Source organism: Culex pipiens, chromosome 2, assembly GCF_016801865.2.
Source record: "Culex pipiens pallens isolate TS chromosome 2, TS_CPP_V2, whole genome shotgun sequence".
In the NCBI taxonomy this organism is placed as follows: Eukaryota; Metazoa; Arthropoda; class Insecta; order Diptera; family Culicidae; genus Culex; species Culex pipiens.
Window position 1 is genome coordinate 143824524 of NC_068938.1, and position 18176 is coordinate 143842699.

The window sequence follows — 18176 nt, forward strand, 5'->3', positions numbered from 1 at the left end:
ACGGGTCACTGAAGTACTAGAGTCATTGAAGTACACTGCAAAAATGCACATGTGTCATTATCCTGACAGCCAACCCAAAAACTGTTCCGTTTACCCCAACGAACCGGTTCCGTTTTTTGTTGTTATTGACTCACCTGCGGCAATCGTGTTTGGCAGTTGCTCGCAGCTGACGGTGCGTGACAGAACATCAACACACAACTGCGAAATAAAAGTTTCAAGTTTCCTTCGATTTTTGCGTGAAATTCCAGTGCTCTTTTCGCGCTTTCCCGTGCTAATAGTATGCTAATTTAGTGCATTCAAGTGAGCGTAGCAAAATGTTCAGCTTTGGAAAGAAGCCGGATCCGCCAAAGCGGGAGAAGAGACGCGACCCGAGCGAGGTTTGTTGCTTTTTCCTTCCAGAAGGACAAAGGATTAGTCATCAAACGGATTTCTTCGATTTTCTAATTTTCCCACCTTGCTTCACAGTTTGGCCTGTTTGGCATCGGTGACGATCTGGGGGATGACGGCGGCGACGATGATTTGGGAGACGAAGACGATGGGGACTTGGAGGCAGAACTGGCGGCGCTAACGGCCGGATCTTCCGGGAGGAAACCTCGGCCAAAGCCGAAACCCGCGGGAGGGATTGTGGCTCCGGCGGCGCTGGACGCAATGATCGCTGCGAGTTTGCGGGATGTTGGAAGTGACGAGGAGGATGACGACGATGACGATTCGGAGCTGATGAACGAGCTGGCCGAGATTGCCGGTGGGGACGTTCCGGATGAGATTCCGGAGAGGGCGTCCCCGGCGAAGAAGGCGGCTTCGGCGGCGGGAGGGGTGAAGGATGTGCTGAAGACGCGGATTGAGATGTACACGGCGGCGGAGGACAATGCCAAGAAGGCGGGAGATTCGGGAAAGGCCAGGCGGTTTAATCGGGGTTTGAAGACGTTGAAGGACTTGCTGAAGCAAGCGGAAGCTGGGAAGGCGGTGGATCCGAGCGAGATTCCTCCGGAAGTCAGCGTGAAGGGCGCTTCCGATCCTCCTGCTCCAAAGCCTGAATCGCCGAAAGAGGAAGTTGTGCCTCCGGTTCCGACGAGACGAGCTCCCGCTCCACCACCGTCGGATCCTGCGCCAGTTTTTGAATCAACGTCGACGTCAAAACCCCCGGAACCTGCTCCAACTCCCGTGGAGAATCCCCAACTGGCGATGCTTCAAGAGCGCAAAGCTCAGTACAAAGCGGCCGCCCTCGAGGCCAAGAAAGCCGGCAACTCCGAGCAAGCCATCAAGTTCATAAAGATCGTCAAGCAGTTCGACATGGTCATTCAAGCGCTCGAAAACGGCCAGGACATAGATCTGAGTAAAATGCCTCCGCCTCCGACGGCCGCCGCCGCCGCCCCACCTGTTCCTCCTCGTCAAAACCGTAAAGAAGAAAACACCACCCAGAAGGAAGCCGAAGTGCCTGCGGTCGTCGTCGAAACTCCCCCGGAAGAGGGGGGCGACGACGCTGCGCCGGAAGAGGTGCTCATCCAGGCCAGTTCCGTGATGGAGGCGCTCCAGCAGCGGTTGGAGATTTACAGGGCGAGTGAGAAGTCCGCCAAGGACGAGGGCAACAGCTCGAAGGCGCGCCGAATGGGACGCATCGTGAAGCAGTTTGAGGACGCGATTAAGCTGCACCGGGCGGGGAAGCCGCTTCCGCTGGACGAGCTGCCGACGCCGCCCGGGTACGGGCCGATTCCGGTGGAGGGTGAGTGATGAGATTTAAGTAGCATACGTATACGATTCATTATTGTATCAGCCAAAGTGCTTTTCAAACACGGACGTAAACTTTAAGTACTTAAAAATCGTTAAATGTATGTGCATGAGCTACACATCCAAGTTATAAGACTGTTTTACCAAAGTATGAAAATTTATCTTGCCTTAATTCAATTGGCGCTTTTCTTGATTTTCAATCACCTTTATCGCATGGTTGCAATTTCAAGAAAAGCATTTTTGACCGAGCAGACTGGTCTCGCGAGGCATTGCCTATGTCTGATGTTGTCAATTGGTTGAACGCTTCCAACACATAAGAAAAGATATCGTCCAAATCTTTAACCGCTTTGTCTATTCGTCTAGTACCTTACGCATTAAATTCGTCTTGAAGGCTGCTGGACGTTCCGGTGAACATTTTAATGTCAACAAACAGATGAAAGATGTGCTTGTAGTTTCCTCTGTCAAAGCGCATGCCCCAAAGGCTCGTAACCTCAAGTACGGCCTTGATTTCGGCCCTCTTCTAAGTCACATTCTCGTTGCGGCGCAACTTGGCACATTTTTCGAATTTTTCAACGCTTTCCCGACAAGATGACACAAACGGCAAGGGAAATTTTTCCGTTGCTTATAACGAGTCCCGTCTATCAATTCGGCTTTTGCAAAACAAAACAGTTTGACAGGAGATTGTACATTTTTAATATTGGCTACTAGATTGAATTCATAAGCATCCCCTAAAAAATCATGACGTATACAAAAAAATACAACGCCTTCTAAAATTTAGAAAATCCAACCATTACAACCGTAACGCGTTAATGGCCGCCTTTTCAAAGTCCGTCCAAGCGCTCAGGTTCCACATTGATTTCGCTAGCAACCCATCTTGCTCGTTGAAACAGTTTCTTTTGCGCACCAATTGAAATTGTCGTTTTCACTTTGAGTAAAAAGAAAACTTGTTCAATGATCTGATCTAAAACATACTTTGAGTTCCGTAGTAACAGTTCAATAGTTTCGGCTTTCCTTTATTTGTGGCAAGTATTTCATACGTCATCTTTCTCTTATGTTTCAGAAAATTTATTAAATCAACTTAAAAATGATTTTCAATCACTCCTCAAAGTTTCATGAAGATATTCTATGATTTAAGTAAGTTACATACGATTTAAGCTGCAAATTTTGCTATGCGCAAAGCGAACTGTCAAATTTCGCGAGCGTTTTTCTCTGAACACAGAATTGATTTACGGGTGCCACGATATCTCGAGATGAGATGGACCAAATTGGCTGAAATTTGGGATGAAGACTCGCAAGACATATCTCGTGTACATGACGAAGCCCGATTTTGAAATTTTGCATTTAAAAAAAAACTTTCGACTTTTTATATGGAAAACATAAAATATTTTTATCTTTTTTCAAAATTAACTTTTTGAAAATCGTCCTTCGTCATGCACACAGGACCGGTTTAACGAGTCTTCACCAAAATTTTGACCCGATTTCATATAGCTGTATCTCGGCAATGATACAACCAAATGTCTTCAAATTTATTTTGTTAATAGTTAAAAATGTATATTTTAATGTCCTGAAAACAGATTTAAAAAAAGTTTAAGTTTGTGCTCAAACCAACTTCTGACATTTTTGCCGATTTACATGTATGTAACCCCTTAAGCCAGTCGTTTTCATTAAAAAATAAAAACAATAAAAAGAACTGCTCATGTTTGAATGTATGGAAAAACACAAAAAATGTTAATAATTGTGGATGTGTTAAAGAATAGATGAGTTTTATTCATGTTTTTTAAGTCAAACTTTTTCATGTTTCCATCTTAAAAAAAAACGGCTCATGTTTCAAAAGAACGCCATCCAAGTTTGTTAAAATCACACATGTTTACCTTTTACAAACAGTAAAATAGAACACAAAAATTGTTGATGTTGGGAAGCTAAATTAATTTTCCAAGATTCAATGAAAGATTAATTCACTCCTTAAACTTCATAAATTGAATTCTCGAGTATGTCGCAACATCTTGCACAAACGAAGTAGTCTTCTTTTTTGACAACTTTTTCACTGAGGTATCGAGGGATTTTATTTATATAATTTATATGTAGATATTTATATACTTTTGCTTAAAATCCTTCTTTTTCAACCTAAAATGCTCAATATGTTGAATCAAATGTCAAGTATCTTCTACGGAAACTTTTACAGTGAGGATGTTGTTTTTAGGGTTCATGATGGGTGTAGTCCTGTTTATTTTGGGCCTTCCTACATCAAGCGCATAGTCGGCTTTCTTGTGGGTGAACGTGTTCAGGGTTGTCAATTCATCGTTCGAATTTAAGGAAACCACTTCAGAAGATACTCCTTGAAACTCGAAAGCCGTTTCTAAGTTCCTTAAAAAGATTACTGAACAGCGAAGATACTTTTCTTTTTGTGTTGTTTTTTCGTCGTTATAAGTTCCTCGTCGTGTTAAATAAAACTGTTTTCACACGTCCAACCAAAAGTATTTCTATTGGTCATGCAAAAAAGTGAGAAATTGATGATGTATCCACACAGACAAACAGACATGAAAGCTAGAACAAATTCTTGATCAAAAAGTGGGACCAGTTTAAATTTGAATTTTGTTTGCTCACTAACGACATCTGTTGTAGATTCCTAGAATCATTCCTTTTGAAAGCAAGCAGTGCATGTTTATGTATGCGTGCATGGGTATATGCAGCTAGCTGTCAAAATTTAAAAAAATCAAACCAAAACAATGAATGTTGATTTTGCCACCAACAAGTCAATCGATTCACGAAAATTGTGACCGGAACGCCTTCGTTCACCGAAAGCGGTTCTGAACTAATGTGTTCTCAACGTTTTCAACATCCTTCGATGATTTAGAATTTCTGATAAAGCGATTGAAAGTGTGCGCCGCGCTGTAGATAGCGGCGGTGACCGCGGTGATGCAAAACATTTTCGATATCAAATCCATAACATGTCGTAGATAATCATTGTGAAATGGAAATCTCAGACTTCCATTCCATTCTCAGAGTTCACCTTCAGATTCTGTCCCTCCACCAGCCGACCGTTCTTCTGGACCATGGCCTTGGAGGCATCGGCTGCCTCCACGTACTGGACGTAACCGAAGCCCTTGGAGCGTCCCGTCTCCTTGCCCATCACCAGCCGGAGCGCCGAAACAGTTCCGAACGGAGCAAATTCGGCCGCCAGCTGCTGCATGTTGATAGATCGCAACAGTTCTTTGCCCTCATTAGGTTCCTTGGCCTTTGCAGTAGCGAGTTCGGCAATCGGAGCAGGAGCATCCCGGCTCCGAGACTCGAGGATTCGGCACGATTCCGGCGGTTACAGGTGTCATGCGCAGGAGGCAGCGGCGCCAAGTTCTGACTGAGTAATTGTGGGGGGGGGGTCATTTGGGCAATCTGAGAAGATGGCCAAGATCAATCCGGTGGCTAGGTCGGTGGAGAATTTTCTCGAGCAGCAAAACGAAAATAAAAAGGAAACAAACAAAAAGAAAAGGGCAATTAAGATGTGAGACAGAATCGTTAAAGATGAACCAGCAGACGTGTAAGGAGTCATTTAATCTGACCACTTATGGGAGCGGGTATGTCCTCAACGGGATGCACAAGCACGACAAGACAGAGGAAGACAATTTGGACGCCTGCATACGCGTGAAATCGGAAGAACTGAGCGAATGATCAGAATTCTAACACAAGTTTTTTCAGAACACCCGCCGGCAGCACCACCAAAACAACGAGCCCCGGCAACAAGCAAATTCTCAACATTTACGAGAGCATCATCGAGGTTTTTTATTCCACCGACCGAATCTGTTAGCGGCTCAAGTGGCCGCTTCATAGGCGACAACCCGTGCTTGGCCATCGGAACAACGACGGGATACCGCAGAACAATTTCAATAGGAACAGTTAAAAAATCTTTTTGTAATCAGAAGTGCACGTGTAAGGCGGGAAGAAACGATGGAACAAAACAGACAGACAAGGAAAATGAAAGCTGTCATTTGAAACGCTGTCACTACGCACAAGGGCGCCTCTGGTGGTCAATCCGAAAAGTAATAACCATGCTTCTCGATATTTGAAAAAAGTTCGTTACATTTTTGGGACAGGTTGGTGACCTCGACTTTCATGTCTGTTTGTCTGTGGTATCCATCAGGATTGCGGTCAATATCTGCTCCCCATGCTGATTTTCCCAAGATTTTGCCGAACAGAAAATCTCAAATGAGGTGCACCACCGAGAACTATTTTGCCGGAAAACCCCTGTCAGGATGGATGACGGTGATCATGTTATTCAAGCGGTTCTACCATTTCTTGTGATTCTCATCCTAAACGGGCATAGTTCCCCTATCAACGTCGTGGTTTTTTTTGAAGTGAAAAATTTAACGGTAATCAGTATTCCACCACACTGCAGCCACAAGCTTCAACCGCTTGACGTGAACTGAAAACATTTTTTGCGCAAGTTACCGAGCCGTTTCTGAAGGCAATTCCCTAACTCGAAAGCCATCACTATCAACCAAAGTGAGTGCGCTGCTTGATTACTTGGACACTACATAGAAACTACAAATCACAATGGAAGAGTTGGATAGCAGCGATATCTAGAAAGATTTTGCTGATGTTTTTTTTTTTTTTTTTTTTAATTTATATTTATTCAAATTTCTTTTTCATGTACATTCATTCAGTTAAAATATTATTGAGTGTCCAATCACAAACGATGACTTTTCACCTCAATTTTAAATACTAGCAACTTTCATTTATTCATGAAATATTGTAGCTTTCGCTATTCAGTGATTTCAAATGTAGGAGGTCCTACATGTACAAAAGGGAAAAGGGATACCTTAAAACTAACTTATAAACTATATAAAGAGCGGATCAATGCAGCTGAAGACTGCAATGATTTTTGTCGAAATGCATCAATTATCTTATTGGACATAACATCCAAAGTGTCAACTTCGGCTAATTGATGAAGTTCACTGGTGCTGAACCAGGGAGGAAGTTTCAGAATCATTTTCAGAATTTTGTTCTGAATCCTCTGAAGTTTTTTCTTCCTGGTTAAGCAACAGCTTGTCCAGATCGGCACAGCATAAAGTATGGCAGGTCTGAAAATTTGTTTATAAATTAACAGTTTATTCTTGAGACAAAGTCTAGAATTCCTGTTTATAAGTGGATACAAACATTTAATATATTTGTTACATTTAACCTGGATACTTTCAATGTGATCCTTGTAAGTAAGGTTTTTGTCAAAACCAAGTCCAAGATATTTCACTTGATCCTCCCACTTTAAATTTACCTCATTCATCTTTATAATGTGATGACTTTTTGGTTTAAGAAAATCAGCCCTTGGTTTGTGAGGGAAAATAATAAGTTGAGTTTTTGCAGCATTTGGAGTAATTTTCCATTCTTTCAAATAAGAATTGAAAATATCCAAGCTTTTTTGTAATCTTCTTGTGATGACACGAAGGCTTCTGCCTTTGGCGGAGATGCTTGTGTCATCAGCAAAAAGTGATTTCTGACATCCTGGGGGCAAATCAGGCAAGTCAGAAGTAAAAATATTGTATAAAATTGGACCCAAAATGCTTCCTTGAGGGACGCCAGCACGTACAGGTAGTTGATCAGATTTGCTGTTCTGATAACATACCTGCAGAGTACGATCCGTCAAATAATTTTGAATAATTTTCACGATATAAATCGGAAAATTAAACCTTTTCAATTTCGCAATCAAACCTTTATGCCAAACACTGTCAAATGCTTTTTCTATGTCTAGAAGAGCAGCGCCAGTAGAATAGCCCTCAGATTTGTTGCTTCGAATTAAATTTGAAACTCTCAACAACTGATGAGTAGTTGAATGCCCAAGGCGAAATCCAAACTGTTCATCAGCGAAAATTGAATTTTCATTAATGTGCGTCATCATTCTATTAATAATTATTCTTTCGAATAATTTACTAATAGATGAAAGCAAACTAATGGGCCGATAGCTTGACGCTTCAGCAGGATTTTTATCCGGTTTCAAAATCGGAATTACTTTGGCATTTTTCCAACTACTGGGAAAATATGCCAAATCAAAACATTTGTTGAAAATTTTGACCAAGCTACTTAAAGTTGCTTCTGGTAATTTTTTAATTAAAATGTAAAAAATGCCATCCTCACCAGGGGCTTTCATATTTTTAAATTTTTTGATAATAGATTTTATTTCATTCAGATCCGTATTAAAAACTTCATCTGATGAAAATTCTTGTTCAACAATATTCTGAAATTCTATTGAAATTTGATTTTCAATAGGACTCAAAACATTCAAGTTGAAATTATGAGCACTCTCAAACTGCTGAGCAAGTTTTTGAGCTTTTTCCCCATTAGTTAATAGAATATTTTCACCATCTTTTAAAGAAGGGATGGGTCTTTGAGGTTTCTTAAGAACCTTTGAAAGTTTCCAAAAAGGTTTGGAATAAGGTTTAATTTGTTCGACATCTCTTGTGAACTTTTCATTTCGCAGGAGAGTGAATCTGTGGTCAATAACCTTTTGCAAATCTTTTTGAATTCGCTTCAGTGCAGGATCACGAGAACGTTGATACTGTCTTCGGCGAACATTTTTCAGACGAATCAGAAGCTGAAGATCGTCATCAATAATGGGAGAATCAAATTTGACTTGGACTTTAGGAATAGCAATATTCCTAGCATCCAAAATTGCATTAGTTAAAGATTCCAAGGCTGAATCAATATCAGCTTTGGTTTCTAAAACAAAATCATGATTTAAATTATTCTCAATATGATGCTGATACCTGTCCCAATTAGCTTTGTGGTAATTAAACACAGAACTATTGGGTCTGGTAACTGCTTCATGAGAAAGTGAAAAAGTTACTGGAAGGTGATCAGAATCAAAATCAGCATGAGTCACTAAAGGACCACAATACTGGCTTTGATTTGTCAAAACCAAATCAATTGTTGATGGATTTCTAACAGAAGAAAAGCAAGTTGGTCCATTCGGGTATAATACCGAATAAAGACCAGAAGTGCAATCTCTGAACAGAATTTTACCATTGGAATTTACTTTTGAATTATTCCAAGATTGGTGTTTGGCATAAAAATCACCGATGATCAAAAATCGAGATCTATGCCGAGTAAGTTTATTCAAATCCCCTTTGAAATAATTTTTATTTTCCCCAGTGCATTGGAAAGGCAAATATGCAGCTGCAATCATAATTTTCCCAAAAGAAGTTTCAAGTTCAATGCCCAAACTTTCAATAACTTTTAACTTAAAGTCACGTAACGTGCTATAAGTCATACTACGGTGGATAACTATTGCAACTCCACCGCCATTTCGATTCATTCGGTTATTAGTTATAACTTTATAATCTGGATCACTTTTCAAATAAGTGCCAGTTTTTAAAAATGTTTCGGTTATAACAGCAACATGCACGTTATGAACTCGTAAAAAGTTGAAAAATTCATTTTCTTTCGCTTTTAAAGAGCGAGCATTAAAATTCATAATATTGATGGAATTACTTAGATCCATGATTAAACTTCAGGGTAAGAACAACATCATTCGCAAATTTTAATCCAATCTGGATAGCTTCCATCATGGATGTAGCATTACTCATTGTTTGAATCAAACCAAACAGTGAGTTTTGCAAAAAAGTCATTTTTTCAAACGTAACATCGCCGAGATCAGAAGATCCCAAAGCGTTGCCAGCAGAAAAATTTTCAAATGAGATTTGAGGTACCTGCCCAATTTCAGAAAGATTGGTAGAGGATTTAAAATTCGTGGATGAACCCGAAACGACGTTAGCATAAGAAATGCCATTGTTGTTACCTAACTTTTCCACGGTAGGGGTATTTCTAGAATTGTTCGAGTGAGACAGCACGAACGTTTGATTTAAAGATGCAGGTACAACCTGACTTTGAGAAAATTTCGGTTTGGATTTCGGCTGATGCTTAGCGCGAGAATCCAAAACCTTTTTTCTGATGGGGCAATCCCAGAAATTTGATTTGTGATTTCCACCACAATTTGCACATTTAAATTGGGTGACTTCTTTCACGGGACAATTGTCCTTGTCGTGAGAAGAATCCCCGCAAACCATGCATTTTGGAACCATGGCGCAATGATCAGTACCGTGACCGAATGCCTGGCAACGCCGGCACTGGGTCAGATTCTGGCCATTACCGCCATGTTTCTTAAAATGCTCCCACTTTACCCGTACATGGAACAAAAACTGAACTTTGTCCAAAAGTTTCAAATTGTTGATTTCATTTCTGTTGAAATGAATCAGATAAAATTGTGAAGTCAAACCAAAGCGAGAAATATTCCCGTTTGATTTTTTCTTCATTGGTATTACTTGGGATGGGGCAAAGCCAAGCAACACCTTAAGTTCGTTTTTGATCTCATCCACCGACAAGTCGTTGGAGAGGCCTTTCAGGACCGCCTTGAATGGCCGAGCATTCTTGGTCTCATACGTGTAGAAATTGTGTTTGTGGTTTTTCAAATAACCAACAAAAGTTTGGTGATCTTGTAAAGATTCCGTCAACAAGCGACATTCTCCTCTTCGACCAATCTGGAACGAAACTTTCAAATTGCAAGTTTCCTTGCAATTCTTCAGTTGCGTTCGAAAGCTGGCCAAATCGGAGACGGAAGTCACTACAATTGGCGGAGCCTTTACTCGTTTCTCGACGGCAGAAGGCTCAGTACGAGAAGAAGGTTCCTTGTCTTCAGTTTCGGATAAAACACCGAAACTGTTTGTCAATGGAATTGGAGGATTGACCTCACATTCAGAATCAGAATCAGACCTCAGAAGAGGCTGTTTTCTTTTTCTGTTTCCGTTAGCCGGTTTAGCGTTCAAACGCTTCACCGACGTAACGACCAAATCTTCAGAAGATTTGCGTTTACCTTTGTTTTGACGCATTTTGCAAGCAAAGTTCTCTTAAAAAGATGGCTTCGCTTGTAAAATACAACAAAATTTCAGGTGGGGTTAGTCTTGAAAAGACTGTTTAGAATTTTGGAAAATAACTCAGGTAGTCTTTAAAAAGACTGAATTTTGTTTTGAAATAACTCTGAGCTTAGGTAGTAAAAAATACCGCAGCTCTAGTGTCCGTTCACCACGAAGGTTCGCAAGACACTGATTTTGCTGATGTTGGTTTCGTATCATGAAGTATTAGTTCCTCGAGAAGTACTTGGATTTCCATCATTATTAAATGCACTCTAGGTACTTGAAGTTCACGTCCGTGTTAGGGAAGCGCTTAGTAAAAAAAACGTAAATTTGATGCATTCTGGATAATTGATCTTTCCCACGGTATTAGAGTAATTCTCTACCAACTCACACGAAATCGGCAAAAGTTGCCCCGACCCTTCTTCGATTTGCGTGAAACTTTGTTCTAAGGGATAACTTTTGTCCCTGATCACGAATTCGAGGTCCGTTTCTTGATATCTCGTGACTGAGGGGCGGTACGACCCCTTTCATTTTTGAACATGCGAAAAAAGAGGTGTTTTCAATAATTTGCAGCCTGAAACGGTGATGAGATAGAAATTTGGTGTCAAAGGGACTTTTATGTAAAATTAAACGCCCGATTTAATGACGTACTCCGAATTCCGAAAAAAACGTATTTTTCATAAAAAAAACACTAAAAAAGTTTTTAAAATTCCCATTTTCCGTTACTCGACTTAAATTTTTTTTTGGAACATGCCATTTTATGCGAAATTTAATGTACTTTTTGAATCTACATTGACCCAGAAGGGTATTATTTTCATTTAGAACAAAAATTTTCATTTCGCGAAAACTCGTGATGTTTATAAGCAAACCCTTAATGTTTATATAATAAAATTTTTGTTATTGTCTGCTCTACAACTTTGAAGAGCATTGTTACATTCTAAAAAATAACCCTGAAAAGTTAGAAAAAAACGCGAAATTTTAAAATGAAAAATGTTGTTCTAAATGAAAAATGACCCTTCTGACCTTCTGGGTCAAAATAGATTCGAAAAGTACTTTTAATTTTAAAACTTTTTTAGTATTTTTTTTCGATGAAAAATACGTTCAGGCTGCAAGTTCTTTTTTTTCGCATGTTCAAAAATAAAAGGGGTCGTACCGCCCCTCCGTCACAAGATATCAAAAAACGGACCTCAGATTCGTGATCAGCGACAAAAGTTACCCCTTAAGACAAAGTTTTGCGAAAATCGAAGAGGGGTCGTGACAACTGCTGTGTGAGTTGGCGGAGAATAACCCCCTAGGGAAACGTCATTTTGCTTTCGAATTCTTAACATTTTTAAAAATTGAATTATTTTTATAGCAAAACTATTCTGCCCATATTTCGAAACGAATGGTGTAAAAGTTTGTTCAAATTAAGAAATAATTATTATAATTTATTCAGGGTGGCCCCTTAAGTCGGAAAATACGAAAAGTAAAGATAATTTGTCAAAATCCGTTAAAATTGGGGAAAAATGTGATTTTTCGTCTAAAAGTCGGGGGTTTTAAACATACTGGTATGAAAATTATTTTCTTTCTTTTAAGTATTTTTTTATTTACGTATTTCAAATAAGTTTTGTTCTGTTCATCTTAAGTACTTCACGACTTAACTTTAAATTGAAGGTTTTTTCAACATTTTTTTTATCTATTTGAAAAATTGTAAAAAGTCTAATGAAAACATTAAAAATCCTGATAAATATTGGTTGATCTACATAATATTTTTTGTGAATCAAAAGATTCAAATAATCAAAAAAAATATTTGTGTTGCAGGTGCAGCAGCTCCCGCTCCAGCTCCATCTCCAGCCCCTTCCCCACGACCAGTTCCAAAAGCCCCAACCCCTGCCACTTCCCCGGTGGCCGGCCCTAGCAAGGAAGTCCCAAAAGCCGCCCAAACGACCAACGATCGCCAGATTGCAGCACTCCTCGAGCGGCAAAAGGAGTTCCGCCAGGCCGCAGTCGAAGCCAAAAAGGCGGGCGAACTCGAAGAAGCCAAGGAATATCTGCGCGTGTTCAAGGGGCTGGAAAAGCTTATCGAGACTGCCCGCGGCGGCATCCCGATCGACATGAACACCGTCCCAATCGCCCCCGCCAAGCGTGCCTCACTCGAAGACTCGTTCACCATCGTGGCGCAGGAAGACTGCGATCCGAGCGGCGAGTCGGACGTGGATCTCAACACCCGGCTCGAGGAGCAACTGTCGCGGCAGCTGATCATGTGCCGGAACACGAGGGACCACCACCGGGCGATGGGCGATGTGGCGGGCACGAATCGGTTCGAAAATCTCGCGCTCAGTGTTCAGAAAGATCTGGATTTTGTCCGGTTGACGCACAAGAAGCGGCTTCCGGTGCCGAAGTTCCACTACGAGGCGAAGCAGTTCAACGTGGTCAAGTGTAACACGGATTTGAGCGATAACGAGGTGGAGGTGCTGGTGGCGAGGGGAATTAACTACAGTGTGCCGAATCCGCGGGAGGTGGACACGTACGTGAAGATGGAGTTTCCTTATCCGCAGGTGATTGTTGTGTATAAAATAAAAATATATATTTATGATATAAGTATATATAAGGGTATTTCAAACACAAAAAAGTTTTCACATTACGGCAAACGTAGGTTTAGTCACACAAACGGCACTAAATCTTTTTCTCCCTCTTCCCCCAGGACGATCCCTTCAAGGTGAAAACCGGCCTCATCAAGGACAGCGACAATCCGGAGTACAACCACCGGCAGATCATCGAAATCGATCGCAAATCACGCGCCTGCCAGCGAATCTTCAAACGTCAGGTCCTCAAGTGCGAGGTCTTTTCCAAAGGGTAAGGCATGCCTCCTAGATAATCAAATCAAATTGCATTTCACTGTTTCATTGCGTGCCTGTCACCTAGAGCACGAGAGAGCACTTCAACTTTTGTCTCGTTTCTTTCGCGGCTGGGTGCGACTTTTTTGCACGACTTTTTTCAAATCCATTTCCACCGCCAGGTCAATCGAAGCCATTTTTCAATTCTATTCTTTTCCTTCTCATTTCTCTTATTTTCGGTTTCTGCATGCAATGCGAAACGTTTTGCGAAAAAATGCGAATAGCTGTTGGAGTGCTCGCTGGTGCTGTTGTTGTTGTTCTTGTTGCCATTGCCGCTGGCCGTCGTCACAATCGTCAAGTGTTTTTTCCTGTTTCAGAGGTTTCCTCCGGTCCGATACGCTGATCGGAACGGTCACGGTGAAGCTGCAGCCACTCGAGACGCAGTGCGAGATTCATGACTCGTTCCCGGTACGTATTTTGGGAATGTGAAAGCAAAGGGTGACTGTTCTTGGCGCGAAAGGGGGTCAAGATTGAGGGAAATTAATGGCGATGAAGTTAGATTTGGTTGGAAGATCTCGAATATTGTCTACAAATTTAAAACATCGTCGTTGCAAATGATCACGGTGAACAAATGGAGAGAATCGAAATTAATCATCTTGAAGTTTTATAGCTTTCAAACAAAATTAGCATTTCCCTATCAACGAAGACAACTTCAAGTACCTAAGTATTAGCGTTTAGTACCCCTCGATATGAATTAAATTGGCATAACTTCGCTCGCTAAATTATCGCAAAGTTGGTTAATATTTTCGTGACTGCTTGTTTATTTCTTTTATAGATGTCGTTTTTCTAGAATTTCTTGTCATCATTTTAGCAGTGAAAACGCCGAAAACGTCATGCTTTAGATGGACGAAGTTACGTTCAATGAGCACACGTGGACGCTAGAGAACCCAAGGGTGGTGTTCAATGAGACTCATAACCAGCGGAAGTACTCGGTGAACGGTTAGGTAGGAATCGTCGAGAGTCACTTGATCGGCGATCCTTAACTGGAACATATCCTGGATTTTCTCGATCATCAGCTACCTGCCTTTCTTGCGGACGTGCCAATGCAGATGAATCAACAAATGATCTTCCAGCAGGATGGAATGCCTCCCCAATCTACCATCTCCGTTCGACAATACTTGTCAAGAACATTTGAAGCACCGTGTATCAGAAAAAATGGCCCCGTTCCTTGGCCAGCGCGTAGTTCAGACCCTTGGTCTTTGGGCGGACGAGAGTACGTTCACGCGCGATGGTGTATTCAATACTCACAATGAGCACACGTGGCCGCTAGAAAACCCATGTGTGGTGTTCAAGAAGACTCGTAACCAGAGGAAGTTCTCGACGGAAGTAGCTTTATTGGTCCGCATATCTTGACTCGAAATGTATCTACATTTTCTCGAACATGAGCTACCTGCCCTTCTTGCGGACGTGTGCCGATGCAGATGTAACAACAAATGATCTTTCAGCAAGACGGAGTGCCTCTACCATCTCCGTTTGAGAATATTTGAAGCACTATGGCTCGGGAGAAATGGACCTGTTACTTGCCCAGCGCGTAGTCCAGTTTGTTTTCTTTGCAGCACTAAAAGTAAGGGAGAACCTCAGTGAAGAAGTTAAGCGTAGGTTAGAATTTTGCAAAATGAAGGAGGTTACTCCGAACATCTAAAATAAACCCTTTCACAATTAAAAGTCAAAGAAGTTACGACTTAACGGGAATGCCGTTACTAGGTACTTGAAGTTTACGTCCGTGTTAGGGAAGCGCATAATTGGTGGAATATTTTATGCTATGTAGGTACTTGACCTCGGACGTCAATGTTAGGGAAGCGTTTGCTTGAAAATTTTCTGCGTTTTAAAAACATTTACAAAATTGAATTGTTTCGATAGTAAAACTATTTTGTCAACTTTAAAATTCTCTCTCCCCTAGATGAACAAACGCACTCTCTAACCACCAATCTCTTTCGCCACGCACAATCCGTCTATTACTGTTTTCTCTAAGTGCCCTTCTATCGCTCAATCGCGTTTTTCGAACGACTGCTTCTAAGCCAGAATTGGAAAAAAAGAATCGCTGAATATTTTTCCCACACCAAGTCCATTCCATTCTATCTCTCTAACGCGTCTACCTGTATCTCTTATTTTTTGTTTTCCATTCATTCAACGTGGCCACCAGCTGATGGACGGACGCAAAACGGTCGGCGGCAAGCTGGAGCTGAAGATCCGCGTCCGGAACCCGATCCTGGCGAAGCAAATCGAGCAGATCAACGAAAAGTGGCTGATTATCGATGCATGAATTCCGTCCGGCGGTGGTCCACAGCTGACGTGTGTGGACGGTGAAGCCTTGATGCCCGCTTGACGCAATCAATACAGTAGGTGTAGGAAGCCCGTCGCTATGCTGCTGCTGGTGTTGGAGGGCGCGCTCCAGCGATTCTATATTGTTCATTGCCCGTGTCTGGAATTGTGCGTTATCCGTTTTTTTAGTTTTTTTTTTCTCCATCTGTTGTGAGAGTATTTGTAAGAGGATTTAATCCTGCCGAACCGGAGGGACGATCGACTTTGTGATAGAAGTATGTGAAAGTGAATAAACGTTGTCATATTGCAATAAGTCTGGGGTTGTGTTTGTTTTGTTATTTATTTAATCCGAATCTTTCATAATCCGGCTCTTGCTCTAACTGATTCTAAACATTATTTAACCAACTTAAATTATTTTAATGTTGAAATTTTTTACCAATGTTTGCATTTGATCATTTCTCAACACAAACATATTTTTTTCAGGTAAGTAAAAGTAAATCTTTCCCAGTTCCTGAGGGGAACACCCATGAAGAGTATCGGGGCCGGCATTTACAAAGCGGATTCAGTGGCAGTTTCATTCTCAAATTAATGTTAACATGTTAAGGTAAATGTTAACATTCCATAGGTCGCCTCCCTAAGGTGTCGTGATAAGGTCCAGTTTGTGACGATACACTACCTTCCCTTTACTAAGCAATCGATTCCAGAAGGGAAAAGATCACCAGTTGTATTGGTCCGAGCCGGGATTTGAACCCCGATCTACCGCTTACGAGGCGGAAGCGTTACCACTGGGCTACGTGGCTTGGTAATTTTTTTTTTGGGCATTTCGACAAATCGACGTAGTCGTGCTTTTTGACGTTCCCATAAAAATTGCGCTTTAAAGTTTGACCTTGAATAAACAAAAACTAGAGCACGCAATGCAAACAATAACAAACGCTTTTTGTTTGGGTGACAATTCTGTGCTTTGTACCTAAGTAAGGCTGAATTTAATTGCCCAAGTCCCGAGTTATAACTACAAATGTTTACGGTAGTCGGGCATGTACGTGTGTCAAACGCGTTCTGTCCTGAAATCCCTTTGGGCAGTTGTCGCACTTACAGCAATTTGCAGAATTTGTCTTAAGATAGCACGAAAAGTTAGCTTTTCTTATGAAAAGCTGCAACTAGAGGGTGACGATTCTCGAGATTTTAAGTTTGCCGGAAATTACCGGGACACTTGCATGAATTTAATATCATTAAGCAGTCTTCCCGAAACGCGCGCACGCCGTACACGCCGTACAAGTTTTCAGTGCAGATGAACCTCAAACACACCAGCCTGCTATGTTCGAGTTCTCCCCGCACGGCGCACTCAAGTTTACACGCGGTGTAAACACGGGGTGCACACCTCGGGTACAACGCCGTGCGAGCGAAGAGCGTGTAAAGAGACGAAAAAATGACTGCTTCTCACTCTCTCTGTGGCAAACACTGTAGTGTGACTGCAGCGGAGAATGAAACACCGCTTTACAGCAGAGAGAGCGTGAGGGAACTATTTTTGTCTCATTTCTGCGTCGTCGGCTTGCACGAGGTTTGTACCCGGGGTGCAAGGTTCGGTTTTAAACTCGAGGTTCGTGTGCGCGTACAGACTGTACGCGGCAGAGTTTAGGTTTGCTTGTACGCGTGCACACGCGGTGCTGGTGTTTGATCGAGTACAGAAAACAGAGAACGCGGTTGAACGCGGTGCACGGGGATCACTGTCATTAAGTCTTAGTTATTCTTCACCGTGTAAATTTCATTTAGGGGAAATATACCCATTTTAAGCCTTATAAGCGGTCGTGTTTGAATGATGCTGGATAATCTGGAGTGTTCCTTGAAATTTACCAAAACCAAGTACACCAACGAGTAGAGTAACTTTTTATGAACATTTCTGTTTAGTTTCATTTTTATTAAAAGTTATGTTATTTCTTTTACAGGCATCAAAAAGAAATCCCAAATGCATTATAATTACACTCAAACCCCGATGGTTTGACAACAACTGTTGTCAAACGAACGGAGTCACTTTTTAGTTTGACATCCCTTTTACACGGAGTTCACACACATCACCAAACGTTTGTTTTGATTGTTTGCGTGAGCGCCGTGTAAAAAGTGACAGTTCGTCACTTTTTAGTTTGACTTTGACAAACTAACGGGGTACAAACTAAAAAATGTCAAACCAAAAAGTGACCAACCACCGGGGGTTGAGTGTAGTCGAGTCCATTGGGCCACTCCTATTTTCCTATTTTCAGCTTAGTTCTTTTTTTCTTCCAGCACTCTTTTGGGCCTGCTTTGTGCTGCCAAAATTGATGAAATTTTAAGCGAATACTCACGAAAAATAGCATTTACAGAGACAATTTCCTGGCATAACTGGCTCACTCTAACAGGCGCTGCTGGTGGTGTTGGTGACCGGCCT

General features: G+C 41.5%; 1 protein-coding gene across 2 annotated transcripts; it reads left to right on the forward strand.

The window, feature by feature from the left end:
- The first annotated feature begins 150 nt into the window (after positions 1 to 150).
- Positions 151 to 16070, forward strand: LOC120416200 (coiled-coil and C2 domain-containing protein 1-like). 2 transcript variants are annotated; one of them, XM_039577885.2, is made up of 6 exons: positions 151 to 377; positions 466 to 1720; positions 12420 to 13156; positions 13303 to 13454; positions 13720 to 13903; positions 15639 to 16070. In XM_039577885.2, the coding sequence occupies exons 1-6, from the start codon at positions 315 to 317 to the stop codon at positions 15756 to 15758; spliced, it is 2511 nt and encodes an 836-aa protein (XP_039433819.1). In that variant the 5' UTR covers positions 151 to 314; the 3' UTR covers positions 15759 to 16070. The 2 variants fall into 2 exon arrangements, with proteins under 2 accessions (XP_039433819.1, XP_039433820.1); XM_039577886.2 differs by having other exon boundaries at positions 152 to 377; positions 13813 to 13903.
- Positions 16071 to 18176: the final 2106 nt, after the last annotated feature.

Coding starts and splice junctions, on each gene's coding strand:
- LOC120416200 (XM_039577885.2), top strand. CDS start 315: ATGTTCAGCTTTGGAAAGAAGCCGGATCCGCCAAAGCGGGAGAAGAGA. Junction 1,721..12,419: donor CGGGCCGATTCCGGTGGAGG/GTGAGTGATGAG, acceptor TTTGTGTTGCAG/GTGCAGCAGCTCCCGCTCCA. Junction 13,455..13,719: donor TGCGAGGTCTTTTCCAAAGG/GTAAGGCATGCC, acceptor AAATGCGAATAG/CTGTTGGAGTGCTCGCTGGT.